The sequence below is a fragment of the Dromaius novaehollandiae genome, chromosome 2 (genome assembly GCF_036370855.1).
Source record: "Dromaius novaehollandiae isolate bDroNov1 chromosome 2, bDroNov1.hap1, whole genome shotgun sequence".
In the NCBI taxonomy this organism is placed as follows: domain Eukaryota; kingdom Metazoa; phylum Chordata; class Aves; order Casuariiformes; family Dromaiidae; genus Dromaius; species Dromaius novaehollandiae.
The window spans coordinates 107,834,750-107,862,555 of record NC_088099.1 but is presented as its reverse complement, the minus strand read 5'-3'; the positions used below and the strand labels follow the sequence as shown (position 1 = coordinate 107,862,555).

General features: G+C 37.9%; 1 protein-coding gene across 5 annotated transcripts; it reads right to left on the bottom strand.

Moving 5' to 3' along the window:
- Positions 1-303: 303 nt before the first annotated feature.
- On the bottom strand, positions 304-27,521 carry FBXO15 (F-box protein 15). 5 transcript variants are annotated; one of them, XM_026112905.2, is made up of 10 exons: positions 27,306-27,518; positions 24,152-24,271; positions 22,109-22,213; positions 18,236-18,475; positions 17,790-17,999; positions 15,109-15,238; positions 12,645-12,727; positions 11,291-11,436; positions 5,029-5,153; positions 304-1,801 (listed from the first exon to the last, which is right to left on the bottom strand). In XM_026112905.2, the coding sequence occupies exons 1-10, from the start codon at positions 27,413-27,415 to the stop codon at positions 1,532-1,534; spliced, it is 1,539 nt and encodes a 512-aa protein (XP_025968690.2). In that variant the 5' UTR covers positions 27,416-27,518; the 3' UTR covers positions 304-1,531. The 5 variants fall into 5 exon arrangements, with proteins under 5 accessions (XP_025968690.2, XP_025968691.2, XP_025968693.2 ...); XM_026112906.2 differs by lacking the exon at positions 22,109-22,213 and adding an exon at positions 22,247-22,291 and having other exon boundaries at positions 27,306-27,517; XM_026112908.2 differs by lacking the exon at positions 27,306-27,518 and adding an exon at positions 24,442-27,272.
- Positions 27,522-27,806: the final 285 nt, after the last annotated feature.

Sequence of the window (27,806 nt, the reverse complement as noted above, 5' to 3'; positions counted from 1 at the left end):
ACTGAGAGGGCCTTGGGACTGAACTACTACCATTTCCTTGCTAAAGACGGTCCCTTAAAGTCAGACTTCTGGCAAAAGAAAATATTGACTGGCTGCTTCATACACTGCACCTCTCTGTGCAGCATGAACTTCAGCATCTATTGTTCATCACAAATTTATCACACACACACACACACACACACACACACACACACACACCCCACACTTACTAAAATATTTACATTACTCTAAGGGATCACAGTAACCATCAGCAGTCAGGAAGAAAGGAGACAGAATGAAGCTAGTCATGCTTGTTACACTGGCTAGCCATCAAAAATAGAAATGTTTTTATTTCTTCGTTAAGCAAGATTATAAGTCAAACTGGAACTTTATCATCTTTGAAAGTTACATTAAGAAATAATCCATATCAAGTGCTTACACATAGACATTGTTTACATGAATGAATCAATCTACTTAAACAAATGAAAGAGAACACACACAAATTATCAAAAGGAAATCACTTTTGTAATACAGTCACAGAAAGCAACAACATAGTTGTGCTTTTTTTCTTAACAGCATACTGTGAAACTGCACAGATTTACCCTGGTTTGTAACACACCACAGAAACGAAACTGTCATTACTTTTTTTCATCTGGGAGTAGATTAGGTCCTAAAATTACTTTAAGCAACCAGAAAAATTAGGCATGTAAGCCCATTGTTTCTATGAATACCTGTTGTCAGATAAACCGTATCAGATAATTCATTGCTTCTGAAGCAACTGAATGTCAGCTAGGTTCAGGAGGACCAGATGTCAGCTCAGCCCTTCTGATAATCAGGACAATTATTCAAGGGCCAACACATGAGGCAAGTGCCTAAGTTTGAATTGGAGAGAAGGTCAGAACAAGGGAAAACAAACACAGCAAACAGAAATTTAAACAATTCACAAGAGATATTACACAAGAGATTTTCTTGACAAATGCCTTACTGCCCTATTATTCAGATCTGTGAGTTCTAGTCTACCTTTTAAATGCTCTACTATAACGTATTAAAGAATCTGTACTTTAAAAACATAGTATTTCTGCATTTACCAACAGCAGTCATTTATCAAAAATAGTTTAATGAATCAGAAGGGAACAGCACACATGCTGTTTTACTCCTTTAGGCGTAAAGTTCAGCGTTCTCAAAAACGGTGTAGCTTACATAAGGATAAGGCTTCTTCACAGTATGGTACTCAGAAGAAATTTATTCACATATATTCGAAAGTATCTATAAAAACAATTATTCCTAAAATAATTTGTATTATGTCCAGTACCAGAAACAGACTAACCACATGGTGTTCAACACGGAAGAAAACCATTAAACTATTAATTTATATAAACATCTCAATTCCATTCCTCCAATGCCAATTAAAATAAATATATGCAACTGTACTTCTGTTACTGAAAATCTGAAAGGCACAAAACTTGTGGCAGCAGTATTACTAATTAATATCAGTTTTAATCATCAAAAATTTAGCTTTTTTTTAAGCAGGGAAATTAACTACCCAATTAAATCAGTAATTTGTTCCATACCAGCTGTTAACCTTTTTGGTGCTTATGTAAAGAACCAGATTGACTACATAATATTCCTTGGTTTCTTCCAACCATACTAAGTCAACACTGACTTTACCCTCTGAATCTGCATACTCTGTGGTATAGATATGACCCATGTAGTCATAAAGGCCAGATGTCTTGCAAGACAGTTGCATGTAGACTGGGGCACTGAAACACCAGAAGGGCTTTCGGGTTTCATCCAAAACAGTAACATCCATCAAGTAACAGTCCTACAAGCACAAGCAGAATAGATTAATTTCCTATACCATGGCACAGTCAAGCAGATCTGTTACTGATTTTAGAAGAAATACTAGGGGTTCAACATACAGCAAATTTTGGTATGAAGGCTAAAAATTCAAAATGCTCCATAATGCTCCACTGACTACTGCAATGCAATAGATATTTACTTAGAAGTTTCCAATAGACTTCAAAAAATTGCAGCCCAAAGACAAAAAAAAAAAAAAAAAAAAAAAAAAGTGTCTTGTCAAACTGAAAGTGGCATTGCCAGTCTAGATCAGATGTTATTTCTAGAAGACTAAGCCTTGAAAAAAATCTGTATTTCTAAATAATTATTTACCTTACCATTGAAGTAATGATAGTCCTTTCAATACGAGTAAGAAAGCTAGGTTTAAACCCAGGTGCCAAGCTTCTACAAATGCAGCAATGCTTCAAAGAGATTCAGAGACCACCTCCACAGCAGCAGCAAAGAGATAAGCGTACGTATGCGCAGACAACAACTGCCCTTAAATACTAGCTGTAAGTGCATACAGCACTTTCTGAACTGACGTAGGCTTCAGCTCCCCAAAAGATAATATCAATACAGGTCTCCCCTCCAAGTAATTCTTCTTGACAAAAATTCTTTGCAATACTTCTTTAAATGACTACACAATGACATCATTTTATAATACTAAAGTCAGGCTGCCAATTCTAGGGCACTGCAACATAAAGGTTTCAAATATAAATATACAAGCTATGCACCATTGTTAACACCAGCTGTTACCTATTCTCATGAGTTCTGAGTCATTAAAAGAATAAAACTTAATTATGTTGTATATATGCATTATTCTCAGGAGTATCACTTGTTCCAAAGGTGTAAACTAACCAACATTGCACATTATATGCCAAAATATTAATTTAGAATATTTTATATCACTGTATTATAACTGTGCTTCTGTTGCTTTAACAATTCTTTCAATATTACTGTACTTCAGTCAATTAATACAAAGCACAAACAAAAGGTTATGAGATATAGTTTTCACAAATTTGATACTGTAGATTGCTGAAAATATGAAATTCAAATCAAACCTGTAGTTGAGCATAATAATTTATATGAGCTATAAATTAATTCATAACAAGAAAAAAAACCTACTATTCTCTGGTCTGACATCTTTTATAACAAAGGTCAATTATGAAAAGTAAAGCATGGCCTTGACTGAAGAGGGTTCTCTCTTCCCACATATCCCAGATTACCTGTACTTCAACAGTTAACTTTCATTAAAAAAATCCAGAATTACCAGAGGAAGTTTTTGGGTTGTTTGTTTGTTTGTTTGTTTGTTTTTAAGTATCAGCAAAATCCCAGGCCTTTTTATTTTTTATACATTATAAATTCAAAGTATTGGTATATTTTGCTGCTGTTGCTGATTTCCTTTGGCCTCTAGATGTGTTAAGAGGTTGATAGAGATTTATGTTAAAAGCTAAATTGAGCTCTACCTATAGCTATTTGTTGACATGCACAATCTTTCACCAAAACACAAGAGTTCAAAAAAAATGATATTGTTTATACTGAATACTTGTTTTGGGAAAAAATAAACAGCTTACAGGACAGAGATAAACTAAAGACTGCTGCCTTAGCACTGTTTCCTCTGACAGGTAATTTCTCAGATTTTTATGTGGTACTCATAATTATTTTCACAGAAGAAAAAAAAAATTCTGGCCAACCAACTGTCAATCACATAATTTTCTGATATCTACCTAGCACTGCAGCAAGTTTTCTTATCTCCTATTGTATTTTTTCAACTAAATGAAGCACTTTCTCTAGTTATGTGCTAATATCCTATTAACTTTAAGCACATGAGTAGTTCTTCTGATATTAATGAATGCAAAATAAATAAATAGCTCTGTATGAACTCTATTGACAAATAAAGCATCATTCTGCATTTTTTCCCTAAGTATTCACAGAAATAACAAAAGATTTCAAATGATTGTCTTTAAAAGGAATTCAGGCTAACAACAAAACAACACTTTACTCTGCAACACATGATATTTTTATTGACATGCATAGAGGAAGGATTTGTTCTTTTGAAAACAAACACCTAACTCAAAAAAAAAAAAAGTTTAGCACAGTTGAGAAAAAATGCAAACAAACTAGATTGTTCATAGCATTTTTTTCTTCAAATTCCCCTTGTTTACATAGAGACGATTATAAATGGAGGACTAAATGGGAATTGTAATTTGAGCTCAACTGTAAGTAATGTTCCCAACAGAAACAATAGTAGGTTACTAAGCTTTAAGATGAATTTTATATCCCCTGTTGCACAGGAACGCTAACCGATACTGTAAACCTTAAAGCAAGCATATTAATGTCACCGAACAAAATACTATGTTATTAAACATTATTTTGTTTTGCAGTTATACAAGATTATCAGAAAGGCAGTTCTATTAATTGTGTTTTTTTTTCCCCCCCAAAGTATTTTCAAAATGTCAAAGTTGAAAGCAACTCTAACAAAAACATTTTTCAGTAGGGCTTAAATTATGCTTATCAGATTTTTTTGATAGTTTTGAAGCATGCATGAAGCTGAAGTACATTTAAAAATATTCACTTTCAACACTACTGAAAATATTCCTGCAGATTTTACAATCTCTTAATCATTCTTGTAGGAACTTGATAAAAGAGAATGAATGAGCAGTTCTCTAGAATACGAACACTCAAATGGGACAGTGAATTTAGCTGTCCCATTTGCATGGCCCAGAGATAGCTGCTGACTGCAAGAACATGGGCCATAGTTTCTGCCCATGCCCACTGGCATTTTAATATTCTCCAGCAGTCCCCTGAGTTTCATTGCACATATACACTACAACAGAAATGCACAGTATTTCCCTGGGATTCAAGAATTATTGCCTGCACCAGAACAAAAAGCATATCTGCAGTACATTTTTTGTCCAGCATTTCCAAGAAGTGTTGGTCACACACAACATCTCTGATGAGCAGAAAGCACTACAGTCATCATGCATGCATGGGGGGGTCTATCATGCAATCTATCCTCTAAGAGAAAAAGGGCAGACACTACCGTTCTAGAAATTCACATTGTTTTAGCAATATTTGAATTTTAAGAGATTTTTCTGGTACATATACTTTCTCAAAGAAAAACAGTTAGAAAAATTTGCATAGTTAGGATGCATAAACATAATTCCATTTTGAGATAAGCATTTCAAGAAACAAAAAAAATTACTGACTGACCTTTACATTGCCTTTAAACACATCTGTTTTCCAGTATAAGCCAACTGTCCCAATAATAGGCAAATGTTTTGCATTATCCGTTACGCTTACAACCATTAGCCTCAAATATCCATTTTGAATGTCACCTGAAAATATTAACAATATACAGCATTACACTACTACAAATCAAACTAAGCCAATACACTCCGAATGTTCTGTCTGCTTTGCTGCCCATCTTCAGGTGCCTCACACTCGCCAACAAGGAATTCTGACATACACCAACAGCTAGGTATCCAGCACATTATTGAGAATTTGAGTCACTGTTCAGGGCTTTGATTTTGTGATCCACAGTAGAAGCAACAGCTAAAAAGAACTTGTTAGACTTGAGTACCAAAGTCTGGAGCCCACCGAGAAGACTTATACAAGGATGCAAGGAGTAGGTTCCATGTTTAATATTTCGATCCCATGCCACCAGTGGTTCCATCAATCACAAAAGTCAAACTCAACACACAACACATGAAAGAAAAGGAAGGATCCTTCACCTCCTCCCTGGTTTTTTTAATAATCTTTCTGCTCCGTCTAATAAGTCAAATAACCCTACACTCTAAACAATCAGTCCTCCCTAGAAAGTCTAATGATTCATTTAAATTGATAAGCAGTAAGTCCTGATTTGAATCAAGGTTTTAAATTGCAGATTTGTTGATTTTTTTTTAAAGTTTCCCAAAGAATCATTTTCATTTTTGGACATAATTATTAGAACTTCTTTGTTACTTCTTTACTGAACAACCTTCTTTGTTTGGTATGTCCTTCTCTCCTCCCAAAGGAGACCAATTTTTTTAATTGCTATTTTTTTCCTCTCCTACTGGATAAAGAAAATTAAACAGGGAATCCAAAGGTCTAATTATAAGTTGGGGTACATCAAAATAAACTAGATCGCTGACTACAAAAAAACCCCACCATATGATGACAGCAGCATGTTTCTTAATAGGACATTCCATAAACAAATTCCTTGACAAAAGATACTAACTCTCTTTAAAGGCAGAAAGAAGGCACTAGAGACGTGGAAGTGAAAGAGGACCAGAATTAAATATCTAGTGCTTGCAGGAAGCAGGTAGGAAAGGACAGAAGGAATTCCTCACAAAAATACAGCTTGCTAGGATCTAGTAGCAGGCCCTGGAGGATAACTTAAGGAGTTTGTAGAGTAAGGTGGTTTAAGATGCAAAAGTGAGTAAGAGAGAAATAGTTTGCTTCTGGTTCTCCTTCAATCTTCAGCAGCAAGAGACTGAAGGCAGATCAAGAGCAGAAGGGCTGGCTTGTTGTCTTCTTTTTGCTAAAAAGCTAAAGCCTACATGAAGGAGCAGCAAAACCTTTGCACAGCAGCTGCTGAAGGCAGCCAGCCAGAGGCAAAGTGCCACAGAAAGACCTAGCATGAAGCCTGCCATGGAAGCCAGAGGCTTCTCTGAATGGGCGCTGTGGGACTAAGCGGCACCCACAAGAGGCACACACCAGCACCAGGAAAGCATCACTCACAAGTAGGGGTCAAAAGAGCATTTGTTGTGTGAAGCAAGAGGGACGGGGGCGGGGGGGGGCCAGCACAGTGTTTGGAACAGGAGCATGAGTATAGCGGAAGACACTCAGCTGTAGCTAGGGAATATTTTGTATGGTTGAAGGAAAAACGTATCACTCGAGACAGTGATATTCAGTATCTTTGCCACAGTGTCCCAGAGAACTCAAGGAAAAAAAGAAGAAAATGCAAGCAGAATTCACATCCAGAATCCAGCTCAAAGTGCACTGATACTTTACCAGTGGCTAAGCATCAAACCTCAGTAAATTAAATCCAATGACAAGATTTCATTCAAGATAATAGATTTTAGATAAACAGTCAAGCTTTACTGAATGAATATTAAGAGCTTCCAAACAGAAGCAGCTATTGTTCTCACTCGCTCAAAATAAATGAAAATTTTAATCGAATTAAAAAAAACAGAGAGAGAGAGAGAGAGAGAGAGAGAGAGAGAGAGAGGGGGAGAGAGAGAGAGAGAGAGAGAGAGAGAGAGAGAGAGAGAGAGAGAGAGAGAGAGAGAGAGAGAGAGATTGGAAAAAAATACTGCTAATAAATTAAAGCAGCCCAGGACATCACCATTATTGCAAGATGTTAATAACATCAGCTACCACATTGCTAGATGGGCCGCCTGGCTAAGGTGCAAGTTATAAATCCCCTTTTGCAGTTACTTGTCAGCTTCAAGTTGGAAAGAGGTGACAGAACCAGGAACCTGAAGGCTAACTATTCATCCATTAACCTCATCTTTAAAACTTTCTTAAACATAAAAGCTCCATCCCAGTCCTAATACACAGAAGAAATGAAGGATGTATCTAGTAGTAACAAGTCAAAGTGCTGTGTAGGTAAGTACTGGGATCTCCCCTCCTCTTCTTAGTCTGAAAGCAATCAGAAATGAAAGGACAGAGCAAGCTATATTAAAAATACCAAGGGAAACATGGAGAGAGCAATCCAGCCAGGGCTCTCTTCAGCCTGACCTAGAATTTGCTTCATTAGCCCTATTATGATATTTACAGTTCAGAGCTTCTGCAAGACAGCAAAGAAGCCCTTTAATCAGTATTGTTTATAGGGAACAGGTATTTCCAAACAAAGGGAGTGCCAGTAAAGAAGATCACGTAGCCAAACTTCAGGGGAAAGAAACAAATAGTGCAATAGTTCAAAGGTACCAATTTATGCTATAAGCTTGATTTGCTAACCAAGGCTTTGTTGTAAGTTATAATTTGATTGTTATTTTCACAGGGAACGCTGTGGTTAACACTAATTCTGGCTGGCAATAACCAACCCTTCCATGATGAAATGAGTCTCAAATTTAAATGTCCAATCTTCAAAGTCAAACAAAAACATTTCAACTACACATGTGATATTTTGAAAACAGACAAAAGTCATCCTGCTACATTTTGCTAGCATAAACACATCAATTTATACTAATCAGGAATAACACTGGAAAGCTTAGACTACTATACAGCTATAAAGCTATGTTTAAGAAGTTAAGAAACTGGATAAACACATTTCAAGAATGTTTATTAAAAAGCTAGATGCAGTGTCCATTACTTTTGCATGAGTTGTATGAACAGCCTGCCACAGTTTCCTAAAAACAAGAAAAGTTTTCTAATAAATACATTCAATTTGAAAGTATTTAGCATATTCATCCTACATTATCTGCAAACAAAATATCACCAATTCTATTTAAATGGAAGGAAGCAAAAAAGAAAAAAAAATGCTAAAAACCTCAGCCAAAACAGAGTGCCAAAACAACTAGTTACAATATGCAAGTATTAATAACAACAACAAAAAAAAAGATATGAAGTCATAAATATTCTCTCTACTTGGTTCAATGAAGTGTGATATAGCTTCTTTCTAATTTAATGTTATGGATTTTGCAGAAAGAAATGAAAACAGAGCAGTAAGAGTGAAGCATAGTATTCATGAAGACTAATGAAAAACCAGACAAAAAACTAACTGATTTGTTTGTTTGCATTTATTTTTTTCTGGAGAGTAACATATGGCAATCCCCTAGTGACCTTGGAGTGTCTGAAGCTTTTTAATGTAAATAAATAACCCAGTGTGAAAGCTGACAACTGATCTGTGAAACAGGTGGTGAAACCTGCTAGTGGCACGTCACATTCATAATTTAAAACAAATCTGGATTGGGTAGAGTTTTAAGAAATAGCAAGGCTTCTCACTCCATGCTCAGAGAGCCTTGGAGAGTGGGACATGGAATGCTGTTAGAATGGAAACTAAAAGCAAAGCATAAACTAGCAAAACAACCACCTTGGGCAAATCCACCCTGTTGGCCACATTCAGAAATGCCCCATCTACAAGAAAGCAAACTGAGTGAACCAAAATGCAGAACTAAAATAACTTACTGCAAAGCTGTGCAACAGCAGACTGCCATCAAGTGCCTCACTACATCATTTTTGAACAGAAATTAAGGAGGAAAATGAGCATTTTCCAAAAGGGATTCTTAGGTAAGTACACGGGAGAGAAGAGATGATGAATGAGCTGATTGCCTGAAGAAACCATGGTCCAGACAGCTGACATCCTGTGAAGGAGAACCCCAGTGTGGTGACACACAGTTGAAGCACTCAAAATCAAGGCAGTTCAGCAAATGCTTGTGATCATAGAACAGATTCTCTATCATTCAGAGTGAGATGGCTTTACAACTTTACCTACTGAACATCTGCTTTAACAATCTGCCTAAAGATCAGCTTCATCTTTAACAGAAATAGCTTTTCAGTGGCAAAAAAGTGATATGGGCAAAGAAAAATGTGCCACGTATTGCCTTCTCTTGTACAGCTGTATTACTAGAAGCACAAAATTTTCATTTTAGAAAATAAACCATAAAATTCATCCTCTCTTCAAGCCCCCAAACAAGAATGCAACCCTCTGGCAATTCACAGCAAAAATGAGTTTGAGTGTATGAAGGGGGCTCCTGTATTGACTAATGCCTCAGGGGAGATCTCTATGGCTACAGCGGCAGAATTTCATTGAAGTTTTATCCTTGTGAGTGCTCCTCTATTTCAAGCTTGGAGGTTTTTTGAGAATCTGAAACATGTATGTTTCAAGTTCATGGGACTACAACACTCCACACTGAGCACAGATCTAGTCTAAATGACAGTTAGGGGAGTCAAGTACAGATGTTTAAAAAAAAAAAAAAAAAAAAAAAAAAAAAAAAAAAAAAAAAAAAAAAAAAAAAAGCAGCCTCAAGCTATGGAAAAATTGTTTCTAAACACAGGAAAACATTCAAGCCTGATAACAGTGCCCTCTGCTGTCTTCATCAAAAACAGCATTTTCTAAAATGAACAGATGGCTCATCAGTACTCTTACTAGAAAAACAGTGGAAAGCAATAATTGATTTATGATGTTTAAGATATAAGATTTGTAACAAACTATTTTTAAAACTTGAATAAATAACTATTTTCTGTGTTCTGTATAAATGCATTCAACACCTGTGCTGGGGAAAAGGCAAGATTTGGAGGGCTTACTTTTTAAAATAATGTATTCACAGAAATTGTCAAATTTAAACAATAAACCAATAAAATTTAAGTTTTCTAAAGCGTTTTATTGTTATTGTAATTTTAATTGTCTTGGGGCATTAAATTTTTAGGTGGGCATATTATGCTTTTAAAGCTCAGCTTTTAACTGTTACTATATTTACTTACAAACATGTACGTATCAAGACTTTGCATTAATCAGCATCTCTAGCCAGATCTTGACAAGTTTTTGGCATAGTTGTATCAGCATAAAATACAGCATGAAAAAGGATAAATACAAACCAACCCTGCCACCATGTCAATAGTGCCATGCTGGCAAAACTGCTGTCATGAATGTAGGATGCCAGCAGAAAAGATCTTTGTTGCTTAAACTTGTTCCGGATTACAACAGTTACTCCAGCAGAACTCCTGTTCCAAGACCACCACTTATATCCTCGGAGTCTTTGCTGCCATAAAGAGGGTTATGTAGTTTGAACTTAAGTTGAAAGAAAATCACTTAGTCCTAGTAGAATTAAGTTGAGTTGTACATGAACGATAAAGATGACTAATCATGTCTTACTAAAAGAGATGCCAAGAACTAGAGGAGAAAGGGGAAAAAAAAGGCAGTACAGCTAAAAACAATCCCTGAAATTGTTTAATAAACAATAAAAAGTGTCAGAATAGATGACCATAAGTTAACCTAAATAAAATCTATAAATCTTGAAGCTCACAGTATTTTGTATAAATATATTTAAATATTCAAACTGTCAATGTACCACAAGACCACAAGTATACCTCAGAAGAATTCTAAAAAAAAAAACCAAACCAAAAAAAAAACCCCACACAACACCACACACCCAGTGCCCAGAAGAGTACAAGGAAAAACTCACTCCCCCTTACAATGCTACAAATGGGAGGACATCAACCTGCCCCATGAGCTGTACCACTGTGTTATTAACTTAGCACTGAACCAAATGAAAATATCCTGACCATATGCATAACTGATAGCTGAGGTTTGATACTACATTAATGTAATAACAAATGTTTTTGACAGACTTTATATATAGTAAGCTTATGATACCTCATGATATATCATGCAGATATTTACTGAATAATGCAAAAATTAAAAACATAGCTTACTCTTTAAAAAAAAAAAAATATATATATATATATATCAGTTTCTCCCCTTAAAAGAGAAAATAGGTAACAGCAGGGATCATTCTAAGAACAGACATGACAGTTCTGTCAACTCTACCTTTTCTGCAGAAGAGGTTCTTGAATGTTCCACACATGCAAGTATGACTTCCACTGTGCATATCGAGATGTAGATTGTAGTCATGCAGTCCATATTCTGGGTCAACATCATCCAGTGTAGGTTTATTAGGTGAAAGAACATATTGTCTTTAAACAAAAAAATTATAGAATTAAGAAAGGGAAAATGACTTAACAGAAAGAGATATGGTAAGTAGCCAACACTAAGAAGATCATTTTAGAAGAGGCTACGAGATGGCAAAAATCATTAGAACACACCATTTATTCTTTACTAATGTTTTTGAAAATCAAACATCCCTAGGTGTCATACTATCTTTTTATAGCTCACAAATAAGCTGTCTAGCCTAGCCAAAGGCAGAAAAAATGACGGTCAACTTGTACATCTGTAGAACTCCAAAATATGGCCACATTTGCACTAATAAAAAAAAATACATCATCTTAACTACAAATCTAAAAGCCAACTAGCCACAGGTTTCTTTGGAATAGCAATTATTGAATATTTTTGCCTGTGCCTAACCTACCAGAGAAACTATTGCACATAAATGACCAAAAGAGTCCAAATTCCAGAGGCAATGAGCAATTCCTACAGAGGCTCCTATTTGCTATTAAGTGAGATGGTATTCACTTTTATCTTCTGTGTGAAAAGGGCCATACTGAGTGACAGCAGGCAAATGAAAGACTACGGGCACATACAACACTGTCTGATCAGAAAGTGCGGGGAAAGACGAGGGAGAATAAATCCCAGAAATCATCCTCTAAAGCTTAAAAAAAAAAAGTTTACTGTGTGTAAGGAAAAATGGGTACTATATTATACAAAGGAAGACAAATGCTTGGTAGGAAATACAGTCAGCTTTTCAACAGGACTGAAAGATAAAAGAGGCACTGTATTCATTTACTAGATTTTTTTCTCCCCTATTATACTACTAAAAGTTATTTTCCTATGTCCTAAAATGCCTTCCTTTTCTTCAGATCTTTCAGATAGGAAGAAGGAATAAAAGGACTGGCCGTGAAAAGGAAGGAAGGAAGGAAGGAAGGAAGGAAGGACGGAAGTACTTTAAAGGACAGTACATATCTGTCTTTCTCAGTACAGCCAGCACTTGTAAGACTTGTATGATCAAATTACCTCCTTAATAGCATAACAATGGCAACATTTTAGTATGAAAATACTTCCACTACAACTCAGTATATAGTTATCCTAATTCTTACTTAGACTGAACAGCAAAGGCTAACTATTGCCTAAATATTAACCACTTACCAGCACTCATTTTCAACTCTAAAACTCAAAGCCTTACTCAAGAGATTATCTTTACCACCCACAAAGAAAACCCCAAACTTACACAGTAGCAGAACCCAAAGTGCTTCTCTCAAGAAGTTGATGATAATGAAGACTCGCCATAACAAAAGCAATTTCATTTTTTCCCTGAAAAGTTAATCAAAGTAGATGCATTTTCATCTGGAATATTTAAGGGTTTTTCTTCCACAAGGTCTTCTGAGCATTAAAGTTTACAGATAAATGTTCCCGCTTATTATTCTGACACGTTACAATAAGGTTGATAATGGCTTGTTTCAATAGATACACAAATGTTCTTAAAACCACTATTATCCTTTCACCAGAGTGTAGAATGTATGTGAAAGACCACAGCATTTCCATACAATGGGGGAAAGGGGGGAAACTAGCCACGCCACAGAAAAATTACCAGCAACAATCCATGGATCTTACTTCTCTAGTTTCTAGTTACCATCTGAAACAGGATAACTAAGAAGAATCAAGTGGACCTTACTCTCAGCTGCTAAAGACCTAAGCATCAAGCTTATTTAGATATTTAATGAAGTGTTTACAAAGAGAGCTAACATCAGTGAGGAACACACAGCTATTCACTAAAAGAAAGAGTAGCGAAGTTAAGATCCTAGGTGTCTTCACCAGATAATGTACTCTTGGCAAAGTGATAAGACATACCTCCTATAGGCCTATATAGCTCAAAGAAAACTTTTGAGATCAATATCAGAACTAAACAAAGCCAAAGATATCTACTTATTCCACGATCACAAAATGCTTGGATTCCAGCTCTTTCTTTATAAAAGAAAAATGCATTTCTAACTCCTATATTTCCAAACGCATAAGCCAATATGGAAACTATTCACTGTCAGCAATCTGTTAGAGTCCTGTAAAGTGGGAAACTATTTTTTCCATCTCACTAGGTTACTAAATAGAAAATGAACCCGCCACCACCCTCTTCCCCCCCACCCCCCAAAAAAATCTTGGGTATTCCACTACTTTTGTGGTGCGAAGTAAGAGATATAATGACGTAGATAGATGGATTTATCAGTCATACAGTGACTCAGTCTTTCTCTATCCAAATACCAGAAGGCCTACCTAACCCATCCTTGGCTGTCAAGACTACTAGCACAAACATTTTCTGTTAGGCAGCTAAGCTACATGTAAAGAACAAGCCGTCTAGCGTTTATGATTATTACGCTCATCTACAGTTAACTGCCTAATGTTACTCTGCCCACATAGGGAGGAAAAACACCTGTTCAAAAAAGTAAGCAGGAAAGATATCCTAAAGTGAGACATTCAGTGGTTAACAACCTTGTGAAAATTAATTATAACTGAACTATTTCCAAATGCTGAAAGAGTTACTATTTCCAAGCACAGGAAGAGTTAACACTGCTATCGAGACCAAGGGGACAGAACCACAAGAACATCAATCTACTCAATTTCTGATGATACAAAGAAATGGCTTGTTCAGTTGTCAAGCTTTTCATGACTTTTCCAGAGTTAGAGAACCCGTAACAGGCTTGCACAGGTCAGCCACTCCCAAGATTTCCAGGTAATGCACATCTTCGAGTAAGATTCAAGCACATATTCCTCCCATGGTTTTAAACAATTCCTCTGGTCATTGTGCACAGTAGAGGTAATAAGTGTTTTTAGCCAGAAAGAAGCAAAAGCTTTCAGCAACTCTTCACAGATTCCCTGAGGCAAGTTCCTTGCCCATGCCAAATAATATGATTAAGTCTACCACATTGACACGCTGGGGGAGCAAGAAAGGGCTGCCACCCTTGAATTCAATCCAAGGGCAGAACCCTTGAGATAGACTGCAAAGGGCTCTAAGCCAGGTTTTCACACTTACTATGCAACTTCAGGCAGACTTCTAGGCCCCACTGTATTCAGTGCAAAGATAGATTTCTTCGGAGCAGAAGTCTACTTCACATGTTCTGCACTGCTCTCTAAAGCTGTCCATCCCTATACACAGCTTACAGAAACTAATCTCTTACCTTCGATACTTCAGTTAACTACTTAATACCAGCAATCAAATATGCCCTAAAGGGCACCAGCTACAGCGTTCCTATCAATGGAATAGGATATGATTACATGGTGACATAGACTAAAGGAAACAACTAGCAAAGTTGCCCTGTGGGAACTTAGCACTTAGTGCTGTGGACAGGGGAAAGGGAGAAGGAGCACATTTCTCCTCAAACTGAGCTATTTAAAACATCTCTGGAATATCAAACATTGACACATGAAGACTCCAGAACAAATACAGTACCATATCTACTATATTATGATATACAACTGATCTTTTAGAGTTTTTTGTTTGGAAAGCACAGACACTCAAACTATAGCTTTTTAGGATACAATAAATCAAAAAGCTTTCCCCACCTGTATTTTCTGTCCTTAGAGTTTAGACGAGCTCTTTTAAAAATCTTAAGGAAAAGGAAGATACAAAAAAAGTACAAGGCAAAGGAACCATTTTCGTCAAATCAGCCATAATAAAGTATTGAATCGAAATGTCATCTTACCTTCCAAAGTCCTAGTAAGAGTCCTGGATTCAGACCAAAGAGTTGGACAAGCTTATCAGCACCAACTGCTACACTGGTTTTAGTCAGGTTAGAAAGGCTGTATTTAGCCATCAGGGAACGTCGACGAGGTCTTTGAAAGGAACATACAGAATATAAAAACAAGACTATGGCTCCTTATTTAGGTAAAAAGTTTCACCCACATTTCATTTTGATCAACAGCACATAATTAAAACTATTTTGAAAGTATTCAGCATGCAAAGACATGAATTTTACTTCCAGACAAATGCAACACTGGCAGGATCGTGTCACCTAACAGGAAGAGAAACAAAAGCCACCACAGGATAGCCTCATGTACTTCTGGGAGGAAAAAACAAAAAACAAAACAAAACAAAAAAAAACCCAAAAAGGATAAACTGATATGCTTGCCCAATTTTTAAAGACATTTGCAGAATTACTTTAGTAACATACATTTCTTTATAATGTGTGTTGGTACCATATGGAATCATGGAATATTTATCAGTATGAAGTAGGCTACTTAGAAGGTAAATTCTTCCCCCACAGAAATGAAATTTCACAGAAAGGATCAAACTGTGAGTATAGTTAACTAACAGGCTTCTATTAGAGGAAACTTTCATTTTTGAGGAAATTACTTCTAGATTTTGCCCTGTATTCAAGTGATTTTGCTCCATAAACACCCTTTTATTCAAATTCATATTTTACAGGCATTCCTATTGGCTAAGGAGGCATAAAAAACAGCAGAAAGAAGAGTCTGCATTACCTATTCAGAATGGAGAATCAACTCTTTCTAAAACACTTCACGGATTTTGTCTATTGTATTCAAAACCATTCCTAGATTACCCAACATTATCAGGGCAGTATCACCTACCACTATGTACTGCTAGCATAGCAGCAGTAGATAGAGACTTCTTAACATTATCTCAATAACTGTGTGATTTGGGGCAGAGAACGACACTAGCCGTTTCCATCTTTAAGTTGGTCAGGTTGGGATAAATACAGAAACTTTCCCAAAGTCTCTGCATTACCTCTTATCATTCGCTTGTGTGGGACTTTATTGTATGACAAGCTCTCTCAAACTTCTCATGTTCATTAAAAGAAAACGGCAGATGCTGGCAAAATAAAAAATATCAGATGTAATTCCCTCCCAGCCTAGAAGCTTTACCTTCACTATACTTCGGTTCTCAGACTGTTTGGTAGCCAGCTGCAATCTGAAATGAATCCCTTGCCTTAAGCCCTGAGCAAAGAGTTCAGACTCCAGACAAGTTCAGAAGCTTCTCCACCAAGCAGTCAGTTGCAAGAGCACTGTATACTGTGCATGCTGCAGTTGGGCTGCCCTCCTTAAAAGCTTTAAACACTTGCCTAACAGCATCACCCATAGAAGAGCTTTTCTCTCTCAGTACATCGTTTAGATGACTTTCTACACAGCATTTCTCCCTAACAGCCTAATGTCACACAGACGTGAAAATCACCATCAGCAACAACTCTGCGTTACCAATAGGCCATACTAATATAATAGCATAGTAAATCCCTTTCTGATCAGGGCTCTTTTAGTGGTTGGTTGGGTTTTCATTTTAAAACTGTGGACACTAAGGAAAAGAACGATTATTGTCTTTCTACAGGGCCTATCAAGAGGTCAAAAGAATATCCTTCACTTTAACTAACTTGTAATGAATATTGCCTTCTTGAAATTTTGAAGCATTATAATCTTGTTCTTAACATTCTGAGAGCCTTTGTGAAATCAGTATCCTCATGCATACTCAAAATCTCTAACATCTCATGATTATGTTAAATAAATACATCAACTGCCTGAAACTTTTCTTTTACTACATTCTTACATATGAATCATCGTCTTTGTGGAAAGAAACTTTCCACACAATTAGACTGCAAGACTTCTGTCTAGGCTGGGCTGCCTAGCTGACTTCACACAGCAGGCTTATTTTTCTCATTCTTAGGCAAAGATCCTCCTTCTCTATGAGGAACCTTGTTTCCTGTAGGTAAAAACAAAACTGTCTTTTCACAGGTGCACTACTAGTTCTTTGAGGTGCACTGTGTAGGACATGTGGCTCATACCGCATGCTAACAGCGGACACAACACAGACGTGGAGAACTCCTTGACAACAACCAAATACATACATACTTCAGCTACACACTTACAGCTACATGCACGTATTCAGATGTACACACACAACTGAAGACCAAGTTCTCTAGATTCACACACACACTTATCAGCCTAAGTAAACATTATTAACAATCTATTAAACAATATGCTAGATTATTATATACACGCAAACACTGACGAACTGTTCCAATCTAAATCTCTCACATTAAATTTCCCTAGATTTGCATTTTTCATTCATTCTCATTGGTATGTCTGCTTTAGATTTAGCCTTCCAAGGCAGGACCTATCTGTTAGTCTGACTCTTGTATGCCAGTAGCTACAGGAACATATGAATTGATGTCATAGCTGGCTAGATTATATCTGTTTTTTGTTAAAAAGCTCTACCAGTGAAGAATAGGACATAGGTTTTAGAAGAAATATTAGAGAGGCTTTCTAAGAAACAATTTACTTATTAAGTCAAATCAAATTCATATAGCTCCTGCAGAGGCATTATCAAGCAGTAACATCAAAAAAAATCCCTCAAAAATCCCGTGCTAAGACTCACCCGTTCTTGCTGGCAGCTCTGCTTTGGTCAGGAAGCAGTGGCGTCACTCCACATAGTTCTAGGGTTGATAAGACATTTAAGCATGGCCAACTTGTACTATACCAGAGTATAGTAACAGATGTGTCCTTAAATGATAGATCTGCCTGCTCCATTACATATTCCTTTCCATTCCTGTCCTTCAGAACAATGACCCAACTCAAGCCAGATGCTCTGTTATTTAGGAATTGACCAGGGGTGAGGAGTTAAAAATAAAAATAAGAAATAAAAAGTTAAATTCCTATTAACTGTTATTTATATTTCTTGGACTAGATCAGGCTATATTCATATCTTCCCATCACAATATGCATTTATAGCTCTACTTCCCCATCCCCTCAGCTCTTCCAAAGCCATTAATATTCTCTATGTAGTTCTTAAGTAAGCATCTTCTGTGACAAGGCATTGCTTACCTTATAGCTTCTCTGTTTTTACATGGAAGACCTGTATGAGGATCTACAGGTTTAACAAGTTGCATTACTCTAGTTTTGACAGCAGCTATTTGTCTGAAGATGTATTCTTTCTTCCAGTATCCAGGCTTTGTATCCTGTACAGCAGCACAGTCCAAGGAAACAGCTTCTGTCTCAGAATTCATTTTCCAAATTGTTCTTTTTGGTAGAAAATGACTGGAGTATATTTTCAGCCAGATTCCACTGAAAATTATTAGAATAAAGAGGAAAACAATATAAATATCAAGAGAAGTTACTTAATTAAAAGCACAGACCAAAGCATTAAATTACTTCACCAGTATAATAGAAAGTAAACTTGGTATGTGGGTCTTGGGTACCATAAACATTATGTTAATGGGAAAATAAAGTCCAAGTTTATCAGCAAATGGGGTTTGATCTAAGACTAAGTTTATAGAGGGCCAGAATGCCCTGCTAGGTACTAGTCAAGAAAACAAAGGCACAGTTTGCATAGCTTCTTCCATTCTGATGTTCAGACAGCTCACATCAGCTCAGTTCCTTGCAGCAAGCATGAAGGCTCAGGAACCAAGACATGCTAGATCTCAACATTCCTCACGGGCTACTGTATACTATGTTATCTCAAAGAATATGGACTCTCTCAATATATTTCTTCTTCCGGAGTACATGTACCAAATGAGATTCACTTACGACTTTCTGTTCCACTATGGCAAAAGATAAGTAATTCAATTAATTTCTACAAAACGCCAGTGAGGCTGATAAATATAACTATATATACAGAAAATGTTCAACCAGTACTCCATCAAGTAGGATCATTAGATCTTGGGAACTTCCCACCATTTTATGCCTCTCAATAGCACATTGATTACATGATTTTTAAAAAGCCTTCCTCCTCCTTATGCTAATTACATCCTTCAGAGACTACCCCTTAAACACACTGAAGCAGAGTAGAGAAAAAACAAGCAACAGGAAAAAAATGCAAGACTCGTCTGTCTTTCAGAAAATGCTGAGTCTAGGATGAAGCTAAGAGATGCTCAGAGTTGGCCTAGACATGCTGACAGGGAGTTAAATGAAAACTAAGCACGCTTAAGCAGTTACTTTTGAAAATTCCAGCCTGAAACAGTAATGCAACCTCCTCATACAGGATTAGCTAGTCAAAAAAGTATTTTAATACCTCTGACTTGACAATCAGGACCCCTCAAGTTTCTCACACAGATCCAACTGAAAATCAGGTGGAGGAGGACTGCTAGAATTACTTATGTTTGGTGGAGGTACCACTGTCACATCAAACCCCTTCTGTCTTCCTCTTTTGAAGAGCTCTGGATACAACGTTCAAAGAAATATCCGACAAGAATAGTGGGCTTAGCATTTTCATGTTAGGAAAAATGAAGTCACATTCCCCCTCCCCTTAAAAAAAGTCTTCAGGAAAGTTCAGAGAAGAACACTGAATACAAGAAGGTACAAGAACTCAAAGAATAAGCTTTGAATAAAGAGGAGAGATGTCTTTGTCAGGCTGTCATCAAGTGGAACTGAGCTATCATCCAGCCAGTCTTATTCAGCCCAAACAGTCCAATAAGCATGTACCTCTGTAACCCTCTGCTGTTAACCAGTACCCCTCTCCCAAGAGAGACATTGTCTTTTTAACAGAGAGATATATTCAGCATCTGGCTGCATGATGCACTTAGCAGTAGGCATTTCCCACATTCTCTGGCAGAATGAGTCAAATGACTCGTTTTGGTTTGACACTAGTGTTTACCACTCTTCTCACTCTCAGCTACATTATCCTTCTTCCACGTAACGGTACTGTGCAAGCATACAGGAAGCCCATAAATCAACTCACGGCAGAGAGGGAGAGGAAAAAAAGAGGGCTACTTGGAATCACAACTGTTTGTGGAGGTGTCATCATTCTGTCAACCTCCTTCTACCCTCAACTTCTGAAGAATTCAGGGCAGGCAGATCAAAAAGGCATCCAACAGGGAAGCGTGGATTCCTTCCTTTCACAGCAGAATACCTGCCACTTTTGCCCCACAGAGCTAAGTTTAAGACTCATCTCAAGGCCTCTTATTGGACTTTGTTACAATGAAACAAGTGCCAGAATCAGATGAAGTTATTTGCAGCCTGAGCCTCTGACAAGCAATCACAGTGCTCAAGGCATTGCCACCGTCAGTCGTCACCTGACCACAACAGTAAAAAGATCTGGGCAAGGCCAAAAGATGCTCCCCTGTGCTCTAGCTTCTCAGGTCTCCTGTTATACAAGCACTTTCTGCCAGTAAGCAAAATCCTGGGGCTTTCAGATCATCTATGTGAACTTCCCACGTTGCATGACAGGAAGGCTAGAATAACATTACATGCTGAGGCAGAGGAGAAGGTGACGGGGAGGCAAAAAGGGGGTCAGAAACATTTCCCTGCCCTCAGTTATATTGAGGACATCAGTCCCAAGGAACAGTTAAAGTGCAGACATATTTGAAAAGCCCAAAGACAAAGCATACATAGCACTAGGAGTCAAATATACACACTGAAAGACTGTCAGTCCTGTTGAATCAAGAGCCTTTGAACCTGATGACAGTAACTACTTTCAGAACAGCAGAATTAGCCCCAAGAAGATACTCTCTGCCTAAAAACAAGACCAGATCTGTCACAGAGATATCCAGGGACTTCGATAAAGACTTCTGTTGATTCACCAAAAGATGCAGGGACTCCGGGAGGTCCAGGAGATCCAGAGGGAAGAAATGGCCCGCTGCACTGAATCAGTATGTCTCATAAATAATAGAAGGTATCTCTTCTTCAGATCATATTTGTGCATATACAATAATCTCTCTCCAGATCAGAAAATGGAAATGCACATGATTGAGATGCATACATATGAATCACTTTCCCTTGAACAGCTTCAATGATTTTAGTCTATCTCGCTATCCTGAACTGGAGAAAGCATATTAAGATAAATAATCTGCATCAACGATGCAATTTTATCTACATGCACTTGCTGACAGAGTCAAAAAATAAATCTGGACTATGGCCTTCCCCTTAAATTCATCACTTCTAAAGGTGTCAACATTAATACTAACTAGTTCACTGTTCAAATTTTGGCAAATGAGTGAGAAATGGACAAGTAGCAGACAGCAACTATACAGGAAGAGACTGTCTCATTTAAATGCCAATGTAACAGGAACCTGGGGGGGGGGGGGGGGGGGAGCAATATCCAGAGATTCCAGTTATTCTCATATAAGCCAGGCTCTCTCCTCTTGATCCTTTCACAAAACTTACCATGATATTGGTGGGAGCTTTCTGTGAACCCTGTACACAAAACCACTTATAATAAAAGGCGACAATACTTTTCTATGTCCTTTCTGCCTTCATTTAAAAGTCACCACAGGAAGAGGCAAAACAGCTAAAATCCATCAGTGAATCACTTGACTAAATCAAATCCCCTGCAAAAAATCTGAAAAAAGCTAAAGAAGTAGAACTTCAAAAGTTATGAGAGCTATGATAATCCCAACAAAGCTACTAGCTACACCTGCCACTAAGGATTGCTTGAACCAAGTAGCCCGTGCTGGTGCACGTGAACTACAAAGAGAAATATATGCAAATTTTATATCAAAATAAATGCTAATAACAACATTTCAAGGCAGTGTATTTAATTTTCACTACGTAACTCCTATTAACTTTAATTGGGTTTGCACAGCTAGAACTCCATGCAACACATTGCACTGTGAGCTATGCAGTACATTTTCAGAGTAATTGCCAGGAGGTACTTGCATCGATGCTCTGACATCAATGAAGCTAAATTAGAAAGGCTCATAACTTGGGGAAGCTCAACTGCTGTGAAACTAAGACTAACACTTATGCTCTCCTTTTCCTTACTTGTCATTGGCCAGATCATAGAACCGCTTATTTGCACAACCAGCATACAACAGGGACACAGCATCCAAATAGGAAAATATCTTCAGCAGCATTTCTGATGGCATGCTCAAAGAAAAAAAGAAATGTTATTAGACTTACCTGCAAACTACAGAAATGACAACAGCTAGGAATTTCAACCCCAAACTACAACAAAAGTGATACAGATTATGAGTTCGTGAGTTCACAAATCAAACCTTAAGAATTAATTTGCAGAGTTTTGATTCTAAGTTGTTTCTTTGACCTAAAGCATTTGCTTAAAACAATTCACCACAACTTATTCAAGTGACCCACGACATTATATAAAAGTTACCGTTTTGCACTTTCGTTATAACTTTGTTAACTTTAACCCAGTTTGACATGAAACTACCTCGTTCAACTTCAGTCTCTCAGTGCTTGTATCATGATTTTACTACCTAGTCACTAACCACCAGCCTTTACCAGAACTGTGGCATCAGGATGCATCAGCACAGAAATGTCATAGTCAGACAGTGGGATTGTGGTATACCTCATCAAATCCTCAATCCATTTGTGCTCAGCGGTATTGCACAGTTTACATTTATGTCAACAGAAAGACGTAAACTTCAAAATAAGAGTTGTGTGGCACCTTAAGAATAATTGAATATTTCTCTGCATCTGTCTGACTGCAGGTGCCAGTGCCACCTGTGAAATCCCACCGCTACTATTTCTTCACAGTCAAAGTGTATAATGCGCAGCATAACCTGGAGTTGAGTCAGTATGATTTCTGTATTAACAGACAGAAACCTCATACCCTTAGAACAGTATCTGGTAACTGCACAGAGGGGTTTTTTTTGGGGTTTTTTTTTGGTTTTTTAAGTATTTCATACTCCAATTTTTTGGAGCATGGTAGCACGCTAACATCAAAATTGCCATTGAAAATATAAGTTGCTGTGAAAATCAGTATCTCAGCCCAGTCTCTCTCTTCCATTTAAAACTGGGTCATTTACAACATTTGCTGCTTTGTATCAATACTTTACGCCAAAAGCACATACCTTTCAAATATAAAATACTGCCAACACTCCACAGTTCACATTAAAACTCAGGATGTCAGTTGCACTAACAGATAGGCAACCATGCCAAAACTTCCATTGTTAGCATGTGAAATTATTCAAACACCATAAACCCAAAGCGGATAGTGCATTTATTCCAGACAGAATTTAGAAGTAATCGACCACTTGAAAAGTTGCAAATAGGATAAAATATAATGCTTGATCTAGAATTTTCAACAGTAGTTTTCACAACCATACTATTATTTTGTTGCTGAAGGGAAGTAACAGAAAGGAGGATTTTTTTTCTTCTCTCTCTTGTCTGCTCAAGTCTTCCACACAAAACTAACAGCATAAGTCATTGAACTGGCCTTAAAAATGGAAAACAGAAAAATGACTTACACAGAAAGTTACCAAAAGTTACAAATATTCCTTTTTCTATCCAGAAAAGAAAATTAATCTTTCATGCAAAGCAATCTTTAAGTAAAAAAAATTTCAGATTAAAAAAAAACCACAATTCACAACTATTTTGAAAGTGCCCTTTCACTGTCAACACATACCTTGCAGCAAATGAGCAGCAACCACTTTATTCCTCCCCCTCATCCCACTCCACCATTCTAAGCCTCCCTATACAAAGCAACAAGTATCAAGAGAAACATCAGAAAGTTTATTTGAAATTGGCTTTTCTTGAAGTAATACAATAACGATTTTGATTTTTAAAGAACAACATAGCTCATGACTTGCAAAGGAGTTGCTGAAGGTCTTGTACAACTTGGAAAACTACTACAAGAGGTGAGGGAAACCCATGCCTGAAAACTTCAGCGGCTCAACACAAGACCACAAGGTAGGCCAGGAAAGCAAATCTTTTCTTTTGAACGGAGAACATGTGATATGGAAATATCCAAGATACGAACATATATGGACCTATCTTTCAAAAAATACATAACCTAAAAACTACAAGTGCTCTTCCATTCTTGTCTTAAACTAAAGACACTCTTACCTCTCAATGCACACATTAGGTTTCTGTTTTACGAAAGTTGTCCAATACTGACTTTTAACGTCTGCATTTTCGGTTCCAGAAAATTCCACGGGCCTGGCAGCAAAGCTCCTTGATCTACTTCTAGAAAAGAAAAGCTGTTAGGAGTTAAATCATCATAAAATGAAGAAAAATGTACATTGTGCACACCTAGACACCATGTGTCAACTGAGACGAGATTCAGGGGATACACTACGTGATAACTCATTATTAGCAGTTCACAAATTTGAGCGATTATCACCAAGTTCAAATACCTGACATCAAGAAAAAGTTAAACTCGGGTCTCTCTTCCATGATCATTCTCTCATGATAGCCAGAAGTGAACGGCATCATCACCAAATCAGTTTGACACTGGTGGAGAGATCTATTCCCATTACAGACAACCGCACCACTCTGGCCACCATAATCAAGCTCCACAGAGGTCCCTGCAAGAACTCAAACTCACTGTGTTAATCTTCTGTTTCACGACATGACTAGAGACATTTTTTGAACTGTCCAATACGGCCAAGCCACTAAAAAATATCAAATAAAATAATACATCAAAACCCAATTAGTTAGTCCAATTGGAAAGATGAGTATTGATGTTTTTATTTACTCATTAATACATAACTATTTGGATCCAGATTACTTTTTCTTACCAAAGTAACTTTGCATATTCCTAAAACAAATAAAATCATACAAGCTAATTTGCCACACATTTTCCAAGGTTTTCCTCATAGAAATAACCTTTTAAGCTGTAATTACAAATACTATCTTCAAACCACACACAAACTTCTAGATGGAGTTTCAATCTGAATCAAATCCTGGCACTTAACACCCACTGTTCTGCTGTGATACCGCAGGGCAGGCAGAGCTCTATTAGTGCTACATGGTTTGTATTGCCAGCTGGCTTTAAAACACCTGGTCAATCCAGCTCTGGGTTTCTAAGCAACCAATTGATTTTGGCAAAAAAGAAATCTAAATTGGAAGTACGTGCACACCGTGCACATTTAATACATCCATGTACCCTTAATAAACACTATTCTTAAGATTATTTTATGCTCAAGAAAAAATAAAATTCAGAAAAAAAAAGAATAACTCTGGCCTACAATGTCAAATGTGTTATGTTAGAATCCCTGAAGTTTTACTGGGAATTGTTGTAAGCACCTATCCTCCTCACACAGAAAGACATATAAATATTTCAGTTCAGGTGCTAACCTAAAATAGGCGAACAAAATTAATAGCGAGAAGAAAGTAACTGTAGGTCAAATACAACCCTGAAGGTCAACCAAATGTTTTACTGGTGTGTATTATTTTCAACAAGTACACTAAGAAAATCAGATGAAATACCAGTTTGAATGAGTCAGTAACAAACGGCATTTTTCAAAAGCCATTAAAGGAATTCAGAGGCACAAGTCTTGTTCAAGAGTGGAACTAGCTTATCTGTATCTGCTGGGGCAACACATCCCAGACTATTCCACCGTTATCTACACTCAAAGCACAAAGATACCTCGTTTGGGCATACCCGACAGTGATGTACCTACACAGATTCTAGCTAGCTCCAGGACTAATTCAGATTGGGAGTTAGATCACGGATTTTGCACTACATTTTTTTACCTGGTATAAGCATATCCTGCATCACCTGTATTCAGTCCTTCTTGCTCTCATTTTAACGACCCCTTGCATATCCCTCTTTCCCTCCCCAGGAAGGGATCTCTGAAGTATGGGAAGTTGTCTTCAGGTGCCTTGGAAACTTCCACTTCATTTCTACACCTTTTCTAAGCTTCATTTTTTCAAGTACTGAATTTTTCATTTTCCAAAATGAAAATATTCTCAGGATATGAAGAAACAAAATCAGAAGCGCTTGTGAATACGATTAAATAACCAGCCTTTGAACTGCAGTAGGGTCAACTAAATTAAAAGCACAGAACGAAAAATCAAAGAAGCCACTGTATACTGAACCACAAGACACAAGAATCAGAATGGCAAATCCGTTACATAAACTCAGTTTCACAAATACTGCATACGTAAGTTTTGAATGAAACAAAATGCTTTCATGCCACACAGACAAAGCTAACCTGCCCATGTTAAAAATCACTGACAGCTATTACCCCCCTCTTTAGAGATTTCTTCAAGTAACAATTGAGACGCTCTAGCTTCAAGGCACAACAGCATCAATTGCTACTTCGTTAGCTTTCAATTTGTGGCACACAGTTTCGTAGCAGTATATTCACTGTGAGATGTCAATGTTGCTTTTTTGCTGGTCAGGGAAAAAATCTATTTCAAAGAATGCATAGCAAGTCATACGTAGTGACAAAATTTGGCTCCTTTTCTAAATTTAAGACATACCTACAGATAAACAGAAATGATGGTAATATTTTAACATCTCTCTTTTAACTCAACTAACAATTTCAAAGTCTTTTAAAAGGGGGGGTATTATCCATTTCTTCTGTAAGTTAATAAAAGAGGAATGACACAGCTGTGAAACCAAAGGTCATACAAAAGGATTACTAGAAGAACCTGCTTTCTCAACTCTGCTTCTAAAACCGGTGATCTACACTTCTGGAAACTGAACCTCTACCAGAAAAACTAAGCTAATCACAGCTTTCACAATGAAATCCTTCCACGCATTGTAAGGCCTGGCTACCTTGGACATATATACCTTAGCCACTAAGCCAGCTAGCCCTTGGACAGGTTTATGACGCTACCTACTCTGAACTCAAACACTCACCTGGGTTTTAGTCCCACTATTCAAATAGAAAGCCTAAAAAAATAATGTGCTAAAGCTACGCTTTCTTGCACACCTGGGCATGCAGGCTGGAGTCCAGGTTTCATTTAACCATGCCCAGCTTTTTACAGTGAAACCACCACCACAGCCCACACTGTGCACCTAGGGGCGCACCACCGCTCCAGGGAGGCACCACAAACCCACCGCAGGGCCGAGGCACAGCGAACGCAGCACCCAGAGCTCGAACCAAAGCCCTAGACCGGCAGCGGGCCTGGGGCTGGAAACCAGAACAGCGGGGCTGGGCGAGGTGGTTCGCCGAGGAACCACAGCAGGGAAGTAAAAAACACCAGCAGGACTCGCGGGCAAGGCGGCACCGGAGGAGGCCCTGGGGCCGCGCACGGAGACGGTTACCTGGACCCGGGGGCGAGGGAGGGCGGCGCGGCCTCGGCGGCACCAGGGGGGGCCGCCCGCGCCCGGCCGCGGCTGTAGCACCGCAGGACCCAGCCACGACCCGTCGCCATAGCGAGCTGCTTCGTCGCCGCACCAGCACCGCGGGGAGAGTGGCAGAGAGGCGCAGAGGCTGCGCGGGGGCGGGGCCGCCTCTAAGATGGCCGTTAGGTAGTGTTAACGCGTTCAAAAAACAGCAATTAATCGCTCCCTGAGCTGCGGGCCGCTTTAGGACCTCCGACAAGTGCGAGTTACCAGGCAGCGCCTGGGTTTGCCGTAGAGTAAGCCGTTATTTAAGTATTTCTTGCAGTTGCTCCACAGAACAGTGACTCCACGGTAATACGTGAGCTCCACCTTGCCCGTTACATTAACACCCGTTTTCCGCTAATGATTCCTAAATTCCTTGTCAATGTGAACTTCCTTAGGAAGTTGCAGCAAAGTCTCGTCAGGTATTCAAACCCACAT

Bases quoted from the DNA above. Each gene is read 5' to 3' on its own strand.
- FBXO15 (XM_026112905.2), bottom strand. From the start codon at position 27,415: ATGGCGACGGGTCGTGGCTGGGTCCTGCGGTGCTACAGCCGCGGCCGG. The intron at 18,000-18,235 runs GTAAGCAATGCC...CCTAAATAACAG, and splicing joins AAAAACAGAGAAGCTATAAG to AGCATCTGGCTTGAGTTGGG. The intron at 5,154-11,290 runs GTAGAGTTGACA...TAATATTTTCAG, and splicing joins GAACCTCTTCTGCAGAAAAG to GTGACATTCAAAATGGATAT.